This window comes from Alosa alosa, chromosome 24 (genome assembly GCF_017589495.1).
Source record: "Alosa alosa isolate M-15738 ecotype Scorff River chromosome 24, AALO_Geno_1.1, whole genome shotgun sequence".
Classification (NCBI taxonomy): domain Eukaryota; kingdom Metazoa; phylum Chordata; class Actinopteri; order Clupeiformes; family Clupeidae; genus Alosa; species Alosa alosa.
Genome location: NC_063212.1, coordinates 2,917,435 through 2,936,083, shown reverse-complemented (window position 1 = coordinate 2,936,083; position 18,649 = coordinate 2,917,435). Strand labels below are relative to the sequence as shown.

The window sequence follows — 18,649 nt, the reverse complement described above, 5'->3', positions numbered from 1 at the left end:
TGATGCTTTTTAAGTGGGTATACTGCATAGTCCTGCATATCACGTAGACTACACCACTGCCATACTGAACAAGGGATTTTCTGTGCATGGATGTTGACCGGTTCTTGGCCCTTCAGTGTATGATGTGGCCCCTGTCTCAGAAAAATCCTAGAACCGCCACTGGTGGAGGTTATTGTGCAATTTTTATAACAATAAAAGTGGTATTAAATGGTTCCTAGAGTGTTGATACACACAATATGTGTACATATTGTGAATGTGGATAATACAGTGTAATTTTTTGAATGTTACAAGTTGCAATGGTGAATAAACTCGTTTGAGAGGTGGATAAACTGCTTGCTTGTGTTTAGCTTACATTGCAGCCCTGGTCTGGATGTTAGAAGACTTGAAAGACTTTTCATCTTTAACAAAGCCCCTGGTGGGAACTGATGTGCTTCATGTCAGATGCTTGAGCTCAACTTTTGTAGTGTATTATTGTTGTTGTGCAGTTTTTATTTACACTTTATCAGCTTGAGAAAAAAAAGCAGCTGGTCTCACGGGTCGCTCTGGCAGCACTAGTTTTCATGCCTGATCACTTTCAACCGTAGCCTATGAGTGAATTGTCCATACGTTCTTGTATATATCACTTCACACCAAGTTATGTGACACAAAATCTTCTTGGAACTCACACCTCCCTCACTCGCCAATAACCAAGACCCCTCCCACCAACTGTACCATATGTCTTGACTTGCAATGTTGCAATACAATCTTGACAATCAAACATGAGCTCTGACACAGGGCTGGACAGGACATCACTGAACTTTCTCCTACTGCTTCCATCTATCACCTCACTCATTCTGAGGGACCCCCCCCTCCTCCCCTGACATCCTGTGACAGGAGCACCAGCCGAATCTGTGGTCAAACCGAAAGGCAATAGAAGAAGTTAAGAAAGAAAAGAGAACTGTTCTGTTGTTGTCATACTGGTTATACGGGTATAAACACTCGTGATTGGCTGCAAGCCCACGTAAACCGCGGCTCACTGATAACTCTTAACACGCAGCCCAGTGGGTGCCCTCGAGCACCACAGGGAGTTCTTTCCCACCAAGGCCAACAACAAGCTGCTGCCCACCGCTGACCATGGAGGCTGGGGAACACGTGGGTCTGGTGTCCAAGATAGAGACGCGCGTGTACCGGCGCCGCTGGATAATGCTTTTCCTGTTCAGCGCTTTCTCAGCCAGCAGTGCCTTCATGTGGCTCCAGTACGGCATAGTCGGGAACATCTTCACTCGCTTCTACAGCATCGACAACATGGCCCTGGACTGGCTCTCCATGATCTACCTGCTTACCTACGTCCCACTTATTGGGCCGGTCATGTGGATGCTCGACAAACGCGGCATGCGGGACGTGGTCCTCACTGGCGCGGCCTTCAACTGCATCGGCGCCTGGGCGAAGGTTGGCAGCGCAGCGCCAGACCTGTTTCCTTTGACGTTTTTTGGGCAGTTTGTTTGCTCAGTGGGCACTGTGTTCATCCTGGGAATCCCACCTCGCTTGGCATCAGTGTGGTTTGGAGAGAATGAAGTTTCCACTGCCTGCTCCATTGGAGTGTTGGGTAATCAGGTGTGTTGTGTGTGTGTGTGTGTGTAGAAGAAGAGACGTATATAGTATAGTACAGTCTTAGATTGTGTGTTTTACAGAAGGAATTGAGCACACATTAGTAACCCTTAGATTATCTTCTTTTAATTTGCTGGCCACGGCATGTTTTGAGAGTTCACCCATCTATGAAGCATTCTTTCTACTTCATGCCTGTAGTAGACATAATTGGATTTACTTGTCTGTATTATAGGAGGATGATAGCTTGTGAGAGAGGTTCTGTTTCTATACAGGGAAGGTAAATGATGACCACCCCTTTCTGACCGCTGGCATTCTGCAGCCGGTGTTAGATAGACAAGCAAACCTAATACAGGCTTTCACGGGCATGAGGTAAAAATTCTTTTTTGGTTTCTGGGTGCACTAGCCTATCGCTTTAAGACTTTAAGTCGGGCAGTGTATCTGAGTTTATTGAGTTTACACTGGATAATATGTGTTCTAGCTTGTTTGATTTCTTGATGAAACACTTTTGCCGAGAACAGTCCAGTTTATTTTGAGCCTAAAAGCTCAAAGTTCAGTAGAGCAGAGGGGAGAGTTCAAGCACTCCATGTGCCCTAAATACAACAGTTCAGCAGGAGATCTGTTTCTGACCAAAAGCAGCTTTTTTCTCTTACTGTGATGTTTGTGTGTACTCTCCTTTAGAAATATGAGGAAACGGTCAGACAATATGATATGAGGACAGTATCATTGGTATGATAAGAGGATGATGTCACTGTGTTGGGAGACTAGTGCTTTCCCTCGGTCAGGCTTCTTGTTTTGATGTGTGCAATGAATGAACAGGAATAGAACCTAAAGCATCCGTAAAGACATCAAGGCAATAATAGGGGCAGCCGTGGCCTACTGGTTAGCGCTTCAGACTCGTAACCGGAGGGTTGCTGGTTCGAACCCCGACCAGTAGGCACGGCTGAAGTGCCCTTAAGCAAGGCACCTAACCCCTCACTGCTCCCCGAGCGCCACTGTTGTTGCAGGCAGCTCACTGCACCGGGATTAGTGTGTGCTTCACCTCACTGTGTGCTGAGTGTGTTTCACGGATTGGGATAAATGCAGAGACCAAATTTCCCTCACGGGATCAAAAGAGCATACTTATACTTAAAATAGTATGTTCCTGTAAGATTATCCTAATTTTATTTTGTGTCCATTGAACAGCCCCTTACTGATTCATTAAAAAAAACATAGCATTAAAATGGGAAAATAGATCCATTGTTCTGAAGTAGATTCCACACTAGCTGATTAGAATGATTTTGCCTTGCTGATCTCTATAGCTATGTCTTAATGTGTACAGTTGAGATACACACTATCAGGTGACGTGATGAGGGGATGTTTGTGGATGATGTCACGGCCTTGCCAGGCTCCTCCTCCTTTCTGTGTGCTGCGTCTGTCTCTTGCAGGTGAGCTGGGCGCAGGTGTTTGGAGTCGTGCTAATCACTTCCTGGTCTGGGCCTTTAAAACAAAGTCCTTTTAGGCAAGTCCCTCCACTCAGCGGCCATTTGACAACGCTTTTTGGGCACTCGTCGGACATCCATTTCGGCAGAAATGGCGTGCGCATTGCGCAAGGCTTCACGATACCAATCTTGCTCCAGCGGCGAGATCACAACACATGATTGGCACGATGTCTTCACAACACACCATATGATTGGCTCAATGTATTCACATCACACCACATGATTGGCTCAATGTATTCACATGTCGACGTTTTGCCGAGGAAGGGGTGGAATATGTGTAGACAACGGCCATATTGGCGTGACAAACTAGCCCCATGCATTTCTATGGAGTATTTTTTGAGTGCTGTGTCTCCACATTAGAAAGTATCTGTTTAAAAGCACTTCAGACGAGACCGGGTTGTCCACCGTTGCCGCTCCGTCTCTCCCACACCGTTTAGGATTTTGTTTTGCTTATGCACTACACCGCACTACACGGACTGCTTACACTTTTATTCCCCAAATCTAACTCCTCTACTGACTTTACTTAACCCATTCTGTTAAATTATATTCACTTAATAAATCTAATATATATATATATATATATCGCTATTCCGCGTGTGGCCTTTCCCTACTCTGTTGCTTGCTTTGAGCCAGGCTTTTCACAATGATTTTTCTCTTGTGATGTTTTTTCATATTCTATTGATAAAAGTTCCCTGGTCATTGAAACACATCGAGCAGCAGGTCTATTGATAATTTTTAAGACGATAAGTCTAGTTATTGATGTGAAGTACAGTTCTAGAAAATAAGACTTCAACAACAATATCAGGATTTGTTTTAACCCTTTAGTACTCAGTTGTGCAGGAAATCTCTCCAAGAATTTAAAAGTTCAAAAAGAAGCTTATGTTATTATATAGATTGCTAATATACTTCTTGGATACAGCACAAAGGAGTTTTTAGGATCAATACAGTATCAGATTATTACCACTTTGTCTTAAATCATGAACACATGGAGACTTTTCTTGCAAGTGATAACTCAAGTGTAAAAACCAACAGAAATGAACGTAGTTACACACATGTTCGACTTGGATTAAAAGCAGATAGAAAGGGTTTAAGCCAATGTGTAGAGTAGGTAGAGTAGGGCAGGAGCTTTTCTCCCTTGCCGCCACCCTCACCATTATCCAACTTTTGAGCTGTACCCAGCTAGTTTGCCTATATTCTTTTTGACAGTACTGATTTTGAATCTTGTGTGTACGTGTGAATGAGTGGCATCTTAAAAGTCACAGTTGAAACAAATTATGTAGAATAAACTGTTATTCTTTATAATTTACCACCTTGTGCAAACTCACCCGTTGCCCTCAGTTTGAGAAGGGTTTGTGCGGCACTACCCATCCCATGGCAAGGTTACATGCTTGTGTTTCATTGGACCACAGGACATGTTTCCCCCTCCACTGCCACGATGGCCCTGTGTGTTTGCTGTGTGTTGAGTCAATGAACGCCCAGTTCATAAATGACGATAACCTTCTCTGTTGGGGGCTCGGGGGAAGAAGTTAATAGGCCTACTCTCACAATCAGATTATGACATGTAGATGATTTAGGCCTGGGAAAGCTATTGCTTATTTCCTGACACAAAGTCAGAACTTAGCAAACCGTAACTTAAGAGTAGCTGACCTGTATTTATTAATTTGATGTATCTATTCAGCTATTCATTTGCAATCACCAGGGCTCACAGACAGTGATAACATGTCGTTGTAATGAAAAAGTTCCACTTCCAGTTGGTCATTTCAGAATTTACACGGTACTGTAGTGGAACACATTTTTGTTTCCATAGACTTCTCCAGTGTTATGAACTGAGGCTTGATAGTTACACATCAGTTCATCTTAACTTGAGTCATAGCTTATCAGTATACATGTAAGATGGCCTGTGAACCATGATGACATGGCAAGCTCAGAAACTCATCTGTGTGCCTTCTGACCTTCTTCCTACAGCTTGGCATTGCCATTGGCTTCCTAGTTCCCCCTATCCTGGTGCCAAATGTGGACGACATGGACGAGTTGGCACACCACATTCGTGTGATGTTCTACATAACTGCTGGCGTGGCCACTCTGCTCTTTGTCCTGGTGGTCATTGGTATGTATTGCAAGACATGCTCACTGAGTTCATCTCATCCCAAAAGCTCATCTCATAACTCATAACAATTTGTTAATTGTGTTTGAATTGATGTCTGTCTGACTTTCTCCTGTCTCATACGTTTGCTGTGAAAATGCGGTCAATGTCTAATGCACAGCATGAAGCCGCATGAACCAGTCTTAATATACTGTACATGTGATTGCTCTGTTTTTATCAGAAGTCATAAGGTATCTTCACAGGAAATTAAAAAGGGTTGACAAAGAGAAATGAAAGTCTTTTGTAATCATAGCCTCTTCCGCTTTCCAGCGGGAATGACCAAAAGAAAATAATGGGAAAAAAGAGAACGTCTACTTCTGCTCCCAGTAGAGGCTTTCACAATGAGAGCAGGAGATGAACAAAGTCAAAGGAGGAAGGGTCAAACACAGATCAAAGGAAAGAAACGTTGGGTGTATGAATTCCTTCCAGGCAGTTCAGTGAAGAGGACTTTTGGGGCGGGGTTTGTTGGCAAGCCCCAGCCCCATGGGCTCATATGACTCCCCAAAAAACATTAATTCACATTTAACCCAAAAATAGATTGCTTTATTGAAATGGGCAAATTGACAAATAAGAGTCCTATATAATTATTCTTGCCTCACTAAATGCCACAAAGTGTCCTCCTTTTTGGTGTTATGTACTGTAAATGGCTACCCTAATGCAGTCACTATCTGAGGTTAGCTTTCCACTGTAAGGCTGTCTGGATGCAGTCGTGATCCAATGTTAGCCTTCCACTGTAAGGTGGATGCAGTCACTATCCAAGGTTAGCTTTCCACTGTAGGGCTGGCTGATGATGCAGTGAGCTAATGATCGCCAGGCAAGGTCACACTACTGCTGCTGCTGCCGCCTGCGACGTCTCTGACTGTTGAATGTAACATCGCGAGGAGGAGGTTTTCTCTGGGTGGAGATGGGGGTGTGTGTGTGTGTGTGTGTGTGTGTGTCAACATCAGGTAATAGGATGTCTCTCTCAGAGGGACAAGCTCAACACCATCAAGCAGCAAGTCTTTTTCTGTCATGTGAATTAATGAGCTCTTAACCTTGTGTCAGCCAGAGATGCTCTCAGCACTGGCTCCAACCTGGCAGTGCTCTCCTCTCCTAAAGCAAACTCAAGAGGGATCTTTTCCATTTCCATTTTAATGGACGGCTGGGTGAGGGTGCAGCCGCCTGACGGCCTCCGACTCAATGTGCCGCCTCCTGTCCGTCCTCCTGTCTGTCCACCAGACCGTCCCCAAACACAGCCACCTTCATCAAGCAGAGCAGCAGCAGTGGAAACATGGCCCCAGCGTGTGTCTCTACACTCTCACGCACACACACACATGCACACACATGCACACACATACACACACACACACAAACATGCGTGCACACACACCACGCACACACGCACACTCATGCCCCAGAGTGTGTCTACACTCTCACACACACACACACACACACACACACACACACACACACACACACACACACAAATAGCAGTAGCAAGGAATTCCTGACTTCTTTATTGTAACATTCCGTGTCCATTAATGAAAGCCACTCAGTCACTGTCTTGTTTGATATGTTTTTGCAAATGATGGAAGACAAATGTAGATCTAGAGGTTGGGGTCTTCATGTAGTGGGAGCAGTTGATAGAACCATCAACAAATAACTGCACTATTTCAAATGTCAAAACTGCAGTTTTCTGATCACCCTTTTCGAGGAATTATTTGCAATAGGAAACGGAATATTTTGAACATTTGACAAGACTGCATTGCACTACATAGTAGTACATGTAACTGCAGTGTCTTCACACTGTCACATTGGTATACCAAAAACACGGGGAAACTAGCTCTGGGCAGCATAACTCACAGAGGGTGATACTAACCCAATGTTATTTAGTATGGTGTTTCCATTATTTTGTACAACACCTAAGCATCACAGTAGTATCATTAGCTGCGTGGTGGAACGGTATGTCTGAGAGAGGCATCTGTGTGTGTGTGTAATCTACAGTTTCTACAGTAAGTGTTTGAGTGTAAGAGAGAGTGTGTGTGTGTGTGTGTGTGTGTGTAATCAACTGGGAACAATGCAGTCATAATAGTGATAGCTCACACAGGTGGCCCATTAGACACACACACACAGCTATTTAAAAGCCGGGGTCTGTATCCTCTACACCCAGAGTTCTGAGTTGGGAGGACTGCAGGTTGTTTGCATCTCACCTAACACCTCCATCATGGAGATGGGCAGATATATGAAGCATCTGGTTCCTCTATTATGAAGATGGCAAGATATATAGATAGGCCTTAGGTTCCTGTGACAGTTTTCATATGGAGATGAGCAAATATGTGAAGCATTAGGCTCCTGTGACTATTTTATATGGAGATGAGCAGATACTGTATATGAAGCATTACAGTTTCTCCTGTCTTCATATGGAGATGAGCAGATGAAGCATTGAGGCTCCCCTGTCTTAATATGGAAATGGGCAGATATATGAAGGATTATATATATTACCAGTGCCATGTTCATCACAGAGCGTCCATGTTACGGCCATACCACCTGAATTGACTTTTACTCTAAAATGTCTGCAGATGCATACATATCCTGTTTTTCTTTAGGGTTGTCACACTTGGAAAAACAGGATGTAAAAATAATGTAAAAACATTGTGCTTGTAGGCAAGGTGTGTTTTGTCTCCTTTTGGCCTCTGCAGTCTCCCGTAAAAATGTATTCCAAGACTAATCTCAGAACACTACTTTTCTCTGTGCATGTCTGACAACATGGTACAGAGGAAGAAATTCCACAACTACAAATCCCAAAGCGTACTGCAACTACAAATCCCAAATGGCTCACAGAAAATGTATATATATGGGCTATAGGCTATATATATACAGGGTGCGATTTGTGTAAAAACCAGAGGGGGGGATGATTTTGAATAAGTTTGTAATCCCCCCCCCCCCCCCAAAACAACAAAAAAAAATGAACGAACGATTCATAGCCTAATAATGTAATGGCTAATAATACCCTATATTATTTTTGCCACCTTTGTAACATTTTAGTTTTAGTTTACCGTGGTGTATGACTTTAAACAGCGAGTGTGCTTGGTATTATGATCAGCTCCTCTAATGCAGGGTAGGACTACGTTTTGACAAGCATACAAATTCACCTTGTTCTTGCCCCATCTGAAATGACTCCTCTACTTTTGCTGCCTCCATCCTTTCTGTATTTGTTGTGTAAAAAAGGTTGTATATGATGGCACTGAAGTCTTAAGTTAGTGAATTGGCTAACAGTGTTAGTTGGTAACCAAATAGCCTACAAATTGCGCTTACACGCCTCGTGAGGCTACGTGCATTCTCTCTCCTGCTGATTCATGTTCAGTAGCCAAGTGCTTAATATTGCAAAAGTTGAAAAAATAAATGTGTTTATTGTAGCCTACAGAAAATAAATAGCCTATCATACTGTCAGTTAATTGCCTACAGTGCAGTGAAGAGTTTGGAGAGTAAAGTTATAGGGCAACTTGAAGTTTTATGAAAATAATTTACGAACCAGAACATAAAGACCATGAAGCTTCTATTTCTTGCAGCTGTTAAAACACCCGCTAGATAGTTTAAATACCCACCAACCAAGGGCGTAGGTTTGGTCTCAGCTTTGGTGGGGACACATCCCCAACTACTGCTGTCACGATACCAACATTATTGTTTCAATACCAATACCAAGTGAAGAATCTCGATTTCGATAACTTTGCGATTTTTTAAATTTTGATTTGGTTTGGGGGCCCCCACCACCTTGACGGCATCAGTAATAGGCTATTGAATATCAGTGGCAATCATAGAATTTGATTGACCCTCCACACCCCCCACACCACACACACACAGAAAGTGATGGTTGTCATAGGTTTCTATTTCATATTTTGGTATTCATATAAACGTTATATACTGTATATTGTTAATTATTTATAGCATTTTATGATCGGCATAATTACTAATAGCTAAACATATTTGGTCATTTGAATACATCATAATGATATTTAAATTATTAGTCTACACTTATCTTCAATATCATCACATTTGTGGTGTGCAAGTTTAATTGTGTGCCTGTCACTTTAAGGAGAACGTGAACGCAATTAGCTTTCAAACTCATGGTTTTAGGCTAGTGGAAAATAGTTTCGCATAGTGCAAGGATATGTGGATTCAATTCATCATGTTTGCTTTGTCATTAGATAAAATAAATGTTCAAAAAACTAACAAGTCAAAGAAAATCTTTCTTGAATGAGATCATAAAAGGAGATGCTTAAGTGTCTTGCAATGTTCATTTCTATAAGTATGGAAATGCACCATAGTTTATCTTTTATTTATTTGCATTGTGCAGGCTACATTCACAAATACATTAGCCTACATGAACAGAATATAGGAACAGGAAAATGTCTCGGATCCACTGTTTATTGCGACTGCAAGATTGGTAGCCCAATTAACAGTCAGTGATGGTGACTTCTATTCTGTGCTATATGCCACTGTCTGTGCGGCACACCCCTATTCAACATGACTCCTAACCTTGGTTGAAAGATTACAGAAGCTAGATTAACCGTAACAATATCCTGGGTAATATCCTAACAGTTAATGCTATTTTCCTTAGTAAAATCCGCATTTGAAAACCTTGTCACCAGTTGCCACAGTCTGTAGTTACTTTGCCTACTTAGACTCTGCATAATGAAAACGCGTTGAATGTTCCTTTTCTGCTTTGGCGGCATAGCTGATCTACAAAGTGCAAAAAGAGGCAAAATGTGCATGCTGAAGGGCAAAGGGACTGTTACAATGTTTTACACTGGCCTCTTTTGGGTTATGTATTGGTAGACATCCCTGATAATTTAGCATACACACTCACTCGCTCGATAACTTAGCATACACACTCGCTCGCTTTTCTGACAGTGTCACTACAAAGTAGGCCTATAGGCTGTATGCTTTGACTCTGTTGTGTGTGTCAGATAAACCCCTTTCGGTTTCAGCCCATCAAATGACAGTGCTTATTTTACTGTCGTCCTTGCCGTTGGAATAATCCAAATAGCACAAAGGAGTTCGCTAAAATATTGGTGGGGACAATTTTGTCATCTCAAAATTTTGATTGGGACTAGTCACTAGCGTCCCACCCTAAACCTACGCCCATGCCACCAACATTCGTTTTTGCATTACAGATTATTTCTAAAAGTTATTTGTCTACTAGGCCTAGCCTACTGGCTGATTTATCAAACGAGTGATTTCTCGTTCGTCCTCCGCAAACTACCGGTGTTTCGGTAGAGAGCCATTGAATAAGCGATGCCAAGCAATTTCTGTAACACTTTTTGTGACATTCAGCAAATATCTCCTCATTTAATGTAAGTTCCTTCGGACAATAGGCCTACGTTCTACTCTACGTGCAGTTGTCCTCCGTCCCAGTTGCATCAGTTTTCTAATTTTGAAGGTTCTAAAACATTATTATGCTTCACTGAATCATTCTCGTTTTCTTTCATTTGTCCAGCTAACTTTTCCATTGAAACTAGCCAATTATGATGGATTACACACTCGACATTCTGAAATGTCCTGCACGATCAAGGCCAAATTAAGTTATCACGCAGCCAATGTGTCAGCAGCATGAGTGCTGACGGTGACAGTGCGTTTCTGATGTCAGATTATTATGTAGTCTATCCTACTAGACTGTTCTCACGTTGCAGCGCTTTACTTATATGAAGTAGCATTAATCAATATGAGGGGCAGAGGGGGATAAATGTTGTCCCCACCGGGGATAAAAATAATTTAGCAGAGGTAGGGATAGGAAAACCAGAGGGGAGGAAATCCTCACCATCCCCCCTACAAATCGCACCCTGTATATATATATATATATATTATGTGATGACTTCTCTCTCTACAGTCTTCCAGGAGCAGCCCGAGATTCCACCAACCCAGTCCCAGGTCACAGCCAGAAGCATCCCCCCCGAGGACTACTCCTACATGGCCTCCATCAAGAGACTCCTCAGCAACAAGCCCTTCATCCTCCTTATCATCAGCTATGGTGAGTGGTTACACATAGTCTCAGAGAATGAATGACGACGTTCACTCATAAACTATAACAATAACGTCATGAAGAACGATATCGTTGGGGATCACTTTCAGAGCGATTTTCACGATAAAATGCTAATAGCCAATCAGAAGCCATCGCATTTTAACCGTCACATTCATATTAACACAATTATTGTTGTTCAGTGTGAACGCTTTTATCGTTATGGTTATAGTTATAGTTGTCGTTATCGTTGTTGGTCTGAATGGGCCTTTAGGCGGGGATTACATTAGCCAGCGGCAAGTGGCAGCGGCAAACCTATAATTGCGTTTCCGAGGAACTGCAAGAGTGGGTTTGATCAGGGGCATGGAACTCGGCTTCATCCAAGGATTCCAACGGTACCTTATGAAAATCGGACATACAGGACAAAAGTTACATGCACACACCTTCACATACACAGACAGCAAAGACCAGCCCATTAGGCAGCTGCCAGAATCTCTCCCAGAATCTCTCCCAAAAAGTGTGTATGTCAGGTTAAAAAACATTTTTGACAAATGAAGGGACATGAAGCAAGAAAGTAGTGAGTAGTGATTTTTTCTTGAAAAATCAACTTGAAATACAATAGAACAATATTTACAGTTATTTTTATAACTGAATATATGAACATTCCAGGAAACATTCCAGACACAATGATGACCTCATAAGAGGGAGTCCAGCAAAGTTGGTCAATTGACCTATCGCAAGCCCCGCCCATCAAACGCGGATGAGCCAATGGCAGTCCAGTAGCTCTGCACATGTAGATAAAGTCCGACAGCTTCACCTTACGGCTCCATAGAAATGCCTGGAAGCCGTGATTTTTTTCCGGTTTAATGGGATTGTATTGATGTAAATGGAAAAAGGACGGCCAAACGACATGTGTGGGATTAACACAACACCGATACACAGAATAATGGCTTTCAATCTTGATTATGCTTTTTTGTTATTATGTTAAATTAGATTAAATTATCTCCTCCCAGCTCTCCCCTATTTTAAGCAAAGGGTTAAACTTTACTCCTTAGCAAACCACAATGAAACAGTGCTCCACCACATCTATGGATTAAGCCAAACAGTTAACTCAATGTAAGTAAGATAAACAAGATCATTTATTGTTCTCAGCACTGCCAGCATTATGTATAAAATGATTGTCACTTAGAGGAGACTAGTAGACAACTAAGGTTAGCATAGTTAGCTAACCGCTGCTAACGTGCTAGCATCGCCTCATCAGAAAAGCATGGGACTGTGCACAGTAGTGTAACATTTATTCACCATAAATTAATAAAGTTGAAGTTGCTCTGCAATGTAGACTATGTTTCCGTTTATTTGCAGTACCATGTTCCTTACATGACATGACCTGATGCCCTAGCAATATGCATGCAAGTCTATCTAGCACAGCTAGCTATCAATATCAGGAAGTCCCACTCGCCCCCCGTCTAAGTTTGTCACCTAACAAACCTAGATATTCATTTTTATACATGTGTCTCCATGGCATAGTGAAGTTGTTCAACGGATTCTAAATTAAATCAGGTCTGTGGCTCTGTAAAAGAGCCTCTTAGGTTGTAAGTTTTACAGACAGGCTTACAGCTACCATTGAAGTTCTATGCAACTCCGGTCTTAGCTGTCGGACTTAGCAACAGTAACTAAGGGGGGCGGGACTTCGCGAAAGGTCAATTAAAGGAGAATGAGTGTGATATTGACCTAAAGTGTGTTGAAACATGATACCGAGTGTGAATGTATGTCTCATAGCCCATCTCAGCTTGTCCCCTGCACTCCAAAATCTGGCGCTAGTTAGCCGATGCTACCAACAGCTTTTTCAATAGTGGTGCTTCGGCATCGGGCTAGCCATGCAAATAAATCACTGTTTTACACCATTTACGAGGCTCAATGTATCTCCACACTTCATTGGTAGACTTCCGAGGGCCCTGACATTTAAAACGAGACATTGAGAACTTTGAAAAGCACTGGTAGTTTACTTACAAGACGATTTATACAGACAGTATCTTCAACGAAGTTTAGCGTTTGCAGCCATCTTGAATTTAGTCACGATAAATTCGGCGGCAGTAAGAATGAACAGGTAGGATAAGGGATCAGATTCCAAAAATAATTCAGTGGAAATGCATGGATTCCAGTTTCTTCCAGTAGCAGCAACTGGAATCCATGCATTTCCACAGAATTATTTTTGGAATCTGATGTTTGGAAAAACCGGTTCGGGCCTGAATTTTTAGAGTTGGAACCGTGTCGAAAAAGTTTTATCTCGTTTCTAAGCAACACAAACAGTTTGTCAATTGAATATGCTCGCGTTGCGCTTTGAAAGTTGAACCAAGTTCAATGCTCAGCTTGTTCAACGCTAGCATTATAATAATAATAATAATAATACCTTGGACTTATATAGCGCCTTTCATGGTACCCAAGGTCGCTTTACAATGGGGGTCCTCACTAGTAACCACCACCAATTATGCCAGCGTTGCCACTGTTCCGCTGCCGAACCATAGAAAACAATAGGAAACCTGCCGCTTGCTGCTGGCTAATGTGATCCCCGCCTTAAGGGTTAAAGACCAGCATGTTCAAGGTCATCAATTTATCTGACAATGATTAACAGCCATAGATCCCATTCCACAAGGGTTAGCCATATCTTAAGCACTTTACAGTCACTTTTATGTGAATTACAATGGCCCATGCAACTTTAAGTTTTAAAGGTTTTTTTTTCTGAGAAAGCAGTGTACTGTTGAGATAAACTGTGCCTCTCAACAACAAGCAACACTCATATTCAGCCGCATTCAGGAAAATATAAATTGAGAGTTAACACCTTTAGCTTTAGCCCTTAGGCTTATTGTCCATTCCTGCTGAAAGTCTTTACAATGTGTCTCACAGTGTAATTATGACCGCCGCGCAGCGAAGCGGCAGTCATATAGGTTTAGTCAGATTTTTTTTTTTTTTCTTTTTCGCATGTCCAAATTTCCGTCAAGGATTCCCAGGACACTGAAAGACCGGGGTAGACGAAACTTGGTGGGCATGTAACCCCATATGGATAGCATGGAACCATCGTTTTTCGTTTTGATCTGTAGCCCCCCCGCTGGACTGCATGTTTGTATGTTGATCTCAAGGGGCCATGTCAACCCATTCCATAACCACTCATTTCATGTATAGCGCCACCTAGTTAAACACAAAAAAGTAAAAATGAGGTGTTGAAATCGCAGGTATCTGTGACCTAACATAGTCAAAACTGCACGAAATTGGAAGTGTAGGATCATTATGACACCCTCTGAATGCACGCCAAGTTTCGTGGAATTCCGTTCATGGGGGGCCACACAATAAATTAATTGATGTTACTATACAACAACTGGCCTGTAGGTGGCCGGAGACAGTTTTCTGTGAATATCTCGAGAACCGTAGGGCCTAGGAGGTCCACCTTTTTTTTGTATGTTGGTCTTAAGGGGGCATGTCAACCCATCCCATTACCACTTATTTCATGTATAGCGCCACCTAGTTAAAAATTAAAAGCAAAAATTAGGTGTTTTCATCACAATATCTCTGGCTGACATGGTCAAAACTGCACAAAATTGAAAGTGTAGGATCATTATGACACCCTCCGAATGCATGCCAAGTTTTGTGAACTTTCATTTATGGGGGGCCTTACAATAAATAATTTATGTGTACATTTAGTGATCGTACACCAACAAGGATTCCCGGGACACTGAAAGACCGGGGTACACGAAACTTGGTGGGCATGTAACCCCACATGGATAGCATGGAACCATCGTTTTTTCGTTTTGATCTGTAGCCCCCCTGCTGTACTGGACCCCGAAAGGAGGGGGGGCAGACACAGTTCTCTGTGAATATCTTGAGAACTGTAGGGCCTAGGATGACCATTTTTTTCCTTATGTTTGCCTCCAGGGGTCATGTTAACCCATTTCATGTGCACACATGTGCACAAACAGATACACACACACACATACATTCACAGTAATCATACGTATGACACATACTCACACAGTAGACATATGTATGCTTGCATGCACAGGCACACACACAAGCACGCACACACACACACACACACACACACACACACACACACACACACACACACACATAACATAACATAAACATAACACAAACAATCAAGAATTTCTCAGAATTATGAACAGGCAAGATGGAGGTGGGGTTGTATAAAATGAATTTTACATGTGAAATCTATGAACTAATCATGTTTAGTCTCTGCAGGCCTCAATGTGGGCTGCTTCTATGCCGTCAGCACACTGCTCAACCGCATGATTATTGAGTACTATCCAGTGAGTTTTACACACACACACACACACACACACCACAACATAAATCTTCTCAATTATTCCATCTGAACATTCATCACCGGTGTGTGTCATTCTGTAGGGTGAAGAGGTCAATGCTGGCAGAATTGGGCTTACCATTGTTATCGCTGGAATGGTTGGCTCCTTGATCTGTGGAATCTGGCTTGATCGGACCAAAACCTACAAGTAAGAAAGATGTTATACTTTTTTGCTAATCAATTGTTTTGTTTTTTTTAACAAAATTCAATTTTGAACTGTAATGGTCATATTCACATTGGACAAACGTGTCTGCTCAGTAACCTTTGTGAAGCTACACATCTGTTGTGTGCCTCCTGGTTAAATGCCTGGGGTTACACTGACCAGGTCCCAGTAGTGTGTAAGGCATGTCTGGAATGAACGATGTTTGCTCAGCCAAACTGCAGTCGCATTGATCAGGCAACTTTTATGCACAGGCTTTGTGTGAAAATAACTCACTGAACATCCTCCCTCTCTCAAGACCAAAATACACAAATTAGCTCTGCTCTGTTGGAGAGTCATTACTTAAAACAACAAATGGCAAAAAAACATGATGGGCCTGATGGCACCCCCTCATGGCTTTTATAAGAATATGCTGAAGGCTTAGCAACAATCGTTGCGCATCTTTCCAAACAGTCATTCTCAGAAGGCAAGCTTCCAGCTATCTTTGTGCAAATGTGATTCCCGTTCCTAAAAGAGCCAGGGGTTAATTAGCTGAACCAGTACAGACCAATATCCCTATTAGTGTAATAGCTAAACTCTTAGAAAAGTGCATGTTAAAACAAAGCAGTGATCACATCCTTTCTGTGGTGAAAGGCCAAGTCTTCAACCACAATTTCCCTGGTCAAAGCCTACCAGTCCTGGCTTACAGCACTGGACTCTCATGATGGCATAGTGATCCGGGTTTTACTGGCTGATATGAGCAAGGCCTTTGACAGTCAACCTTGCAACACGCAAACATGTAAATTGTGAGGTCATCTTAGACCCTCGAGACATTGCATGGACCCTCAACTACCTCCACGGCAGAACCCAACAGGTATTTGTCAACAGAGGTGGAAAAAGTATAAAAATATTGTAGTAAGTAAATAAAGTAAAAGTACCAATACCTTGATGAAATATTACTCAAGTACAAGTTAAAATACCGATCTGAAAATGTACTCAAGTAAAAGTCAAAAGTAGTTCATTTAAAATGTACTTTAAAGGAACCATATGTAAGAAATGTATAAGTATAGTATGTATGTATGTATATATACTCTATTTTGATCCCTTGAGGGAAATTTGGTGTATGTATGTATCTCAATTAATCATAAAATGGCCCTGATATGTCACTAGACATTAAGAAATCATGTTCATTTCAAATACTTCCGGCCAGGATATTGTCATTTAAAAAGTGAAGTTGCAGCCCTCAACTAATGTTGATGTTGTGTTTTGTCATGTCATGTTGTGTTTTGGCCTGATGCGCCACCCTCCACCTATCTACTAATCACAAAGTCAGTAGTGTTTCGGTATCGGGGTTGGCAACCTCAAGTCAGGGGGGAGGGGGAGGGGATACATCTCTCTACAGTAATTTGAAAGTGATTGCAGTACCAGTTTTGGCCACAATCTTACATATGGTTCCTTTAAGTAAAAGTTACTTAGTTAGTCTGGTGGGTACCAGAACAACCAGTTTTACCAGAGACTTTCTAATGAGGAGATACAGCACTCAAAAAATCCTCCATAGTAATGCATGGGGTTAGTTTGTAACGCCAATATGGCAGTTGTCTACACATATCACAACCCTTCCGCGGCAAAACGTTGACATGTGAATACATTGAGCCAATCATGTGGTGTGTGGTAAAATACATTGAGCCAATCATGTGGTGTGCTGTGAAGATATCGTGCCAATCATCTGTTGTGATCTCGCTGCTGGAGCAAGATTGGTGTCGTGAAGCCTTACGCACACGCATTTCTGCCGAAATAGATGCACGATAAGTGCCCAAAAAGTGTTGCAATATGGCCGCGAGTGGAGGTACTTGCCTGATAAGGATGTTGAGAAATGGAGATCTATGTGAAAAATCACCGGAGTTCTCCTTTAAGTTTGAGCAGTAGTTGATTTTCAAAGTTAGTTGCACTCATCCTTGGGTCGCTTTGCAGTGAACAGTAATCCAGCACAACTGAAAAGCCCCTCACAGGCAGCTGAGGTAGGCAGGCCAATGTTGAGTTGCAGAGAGTTTTTTTAATATTTGGAAACAAGCAGAAGGTTCAGCAGATTAAAGGGCGTCGAACTGGGGGGGGAAAGTGGGAAGTATAGGGCAATGGAGGAGAGGGCCCTTGAAAAGTGGAATACAGGGGGCACAAAGTATTGAAGAAATTTCAGTAGGCATGTTCAATACTTTTTTCCTGTGTCATTCCACTTTAATACACAAAACTCTTGTGTTTGGATTTTTTATATGTGTGTTAATATAATGTGTGGTGAAAATTTTGAATAGACTCACTGGAAGTTTAGGCTAATTACTGAAAAAAAATTAAGCTTTCAATACTTATTTCCACCATATATTTATTTTACCTGAATATTATAACTTCCAAATTAAATGTAAAAATGAATGTCAGACGAAATGTAAAGTTTGACTGACTGGATTTTGTTTGGAAATGGTTGAGTCCGCCTGCACGATTCATGAGGTAGTCTATCTTTTGTTTATTTAGTTGAGCATCGCTAGTAGTGGACCGCTAATTGTTGTGCTGCTGGTGCAATGTCTTTCTCCAAGAAAGCCAAGTCAGGTTACTAAAAACAAAGGCCAAAACAGGAAAAAGAGAGACATCAAAATGAGGGGAAACAACTGCTAATAAACTTCTTTCCATAGAAAGGTGAGCACAAACGTCAAAACACGAAATCCCATGGTGTTTGCTTGAATATCTCCGCAATCATTGGTGCTAAAACGAACTGAGACAACCCATTGGAATAGCGGAAAATACACTTTCATAGGTCAGGCTAATCTGATGCATCTCGTGATCCAGCTCCATCTCCATCACTTTCAGAAAGACTGCATGGCGCCAGCTTGATTCATGTCCTGTTGTAGGCTGATCATTATGACCATGAAGCAAGCGCTTATGAAGC

The 18,649-nt window shown here is 42.0% G+C and overlaps 1 protein-coding gene across 3 annotated transcripts in view; it reads left to right on the top strand.

Annotated features, from left to right (window-relative positions):
* Positions 1–858: 858 nt before the first annotated feature.
* LOC125289931 (feline leukemia virus subgroup C receptor-related protein 2-like) overlaps positions 859–18,649 on the top strand; it is a 32,141-nt gene continuing 14,350 nt past the window's right edge. For 2 of the 3 annotated variants that reach the window (XR_007192720.1, XM_048237038.1), the window contains exons 1-5: positions 859–1,593; positions 5,031–5,172; positions 11,075–11,215; positions 15,458–15,525; positions 15,623–15,726. Coding sequence is in view for 2 of the 3 variants with exons in the window: in XM_048237038.1 (XP_048092995.1) it covers positions 1,114–1,593; positions 5,031–5,172; positions 11,075–11,215; positions 15,458–15,525; positions 15,623–15,726 (935 nt within the window). In the remaining variant the exon portion in view is untranslated. The remainder of the gene's footprint in view (positions 1,594–5,030; positions 5,173–11,074; positions 11,216–15,457; positions 15,526–15,622; positions 15,727–18,649) is intronic. The other variant, XM_048237039.1, reaches the window with a different exon arrangement.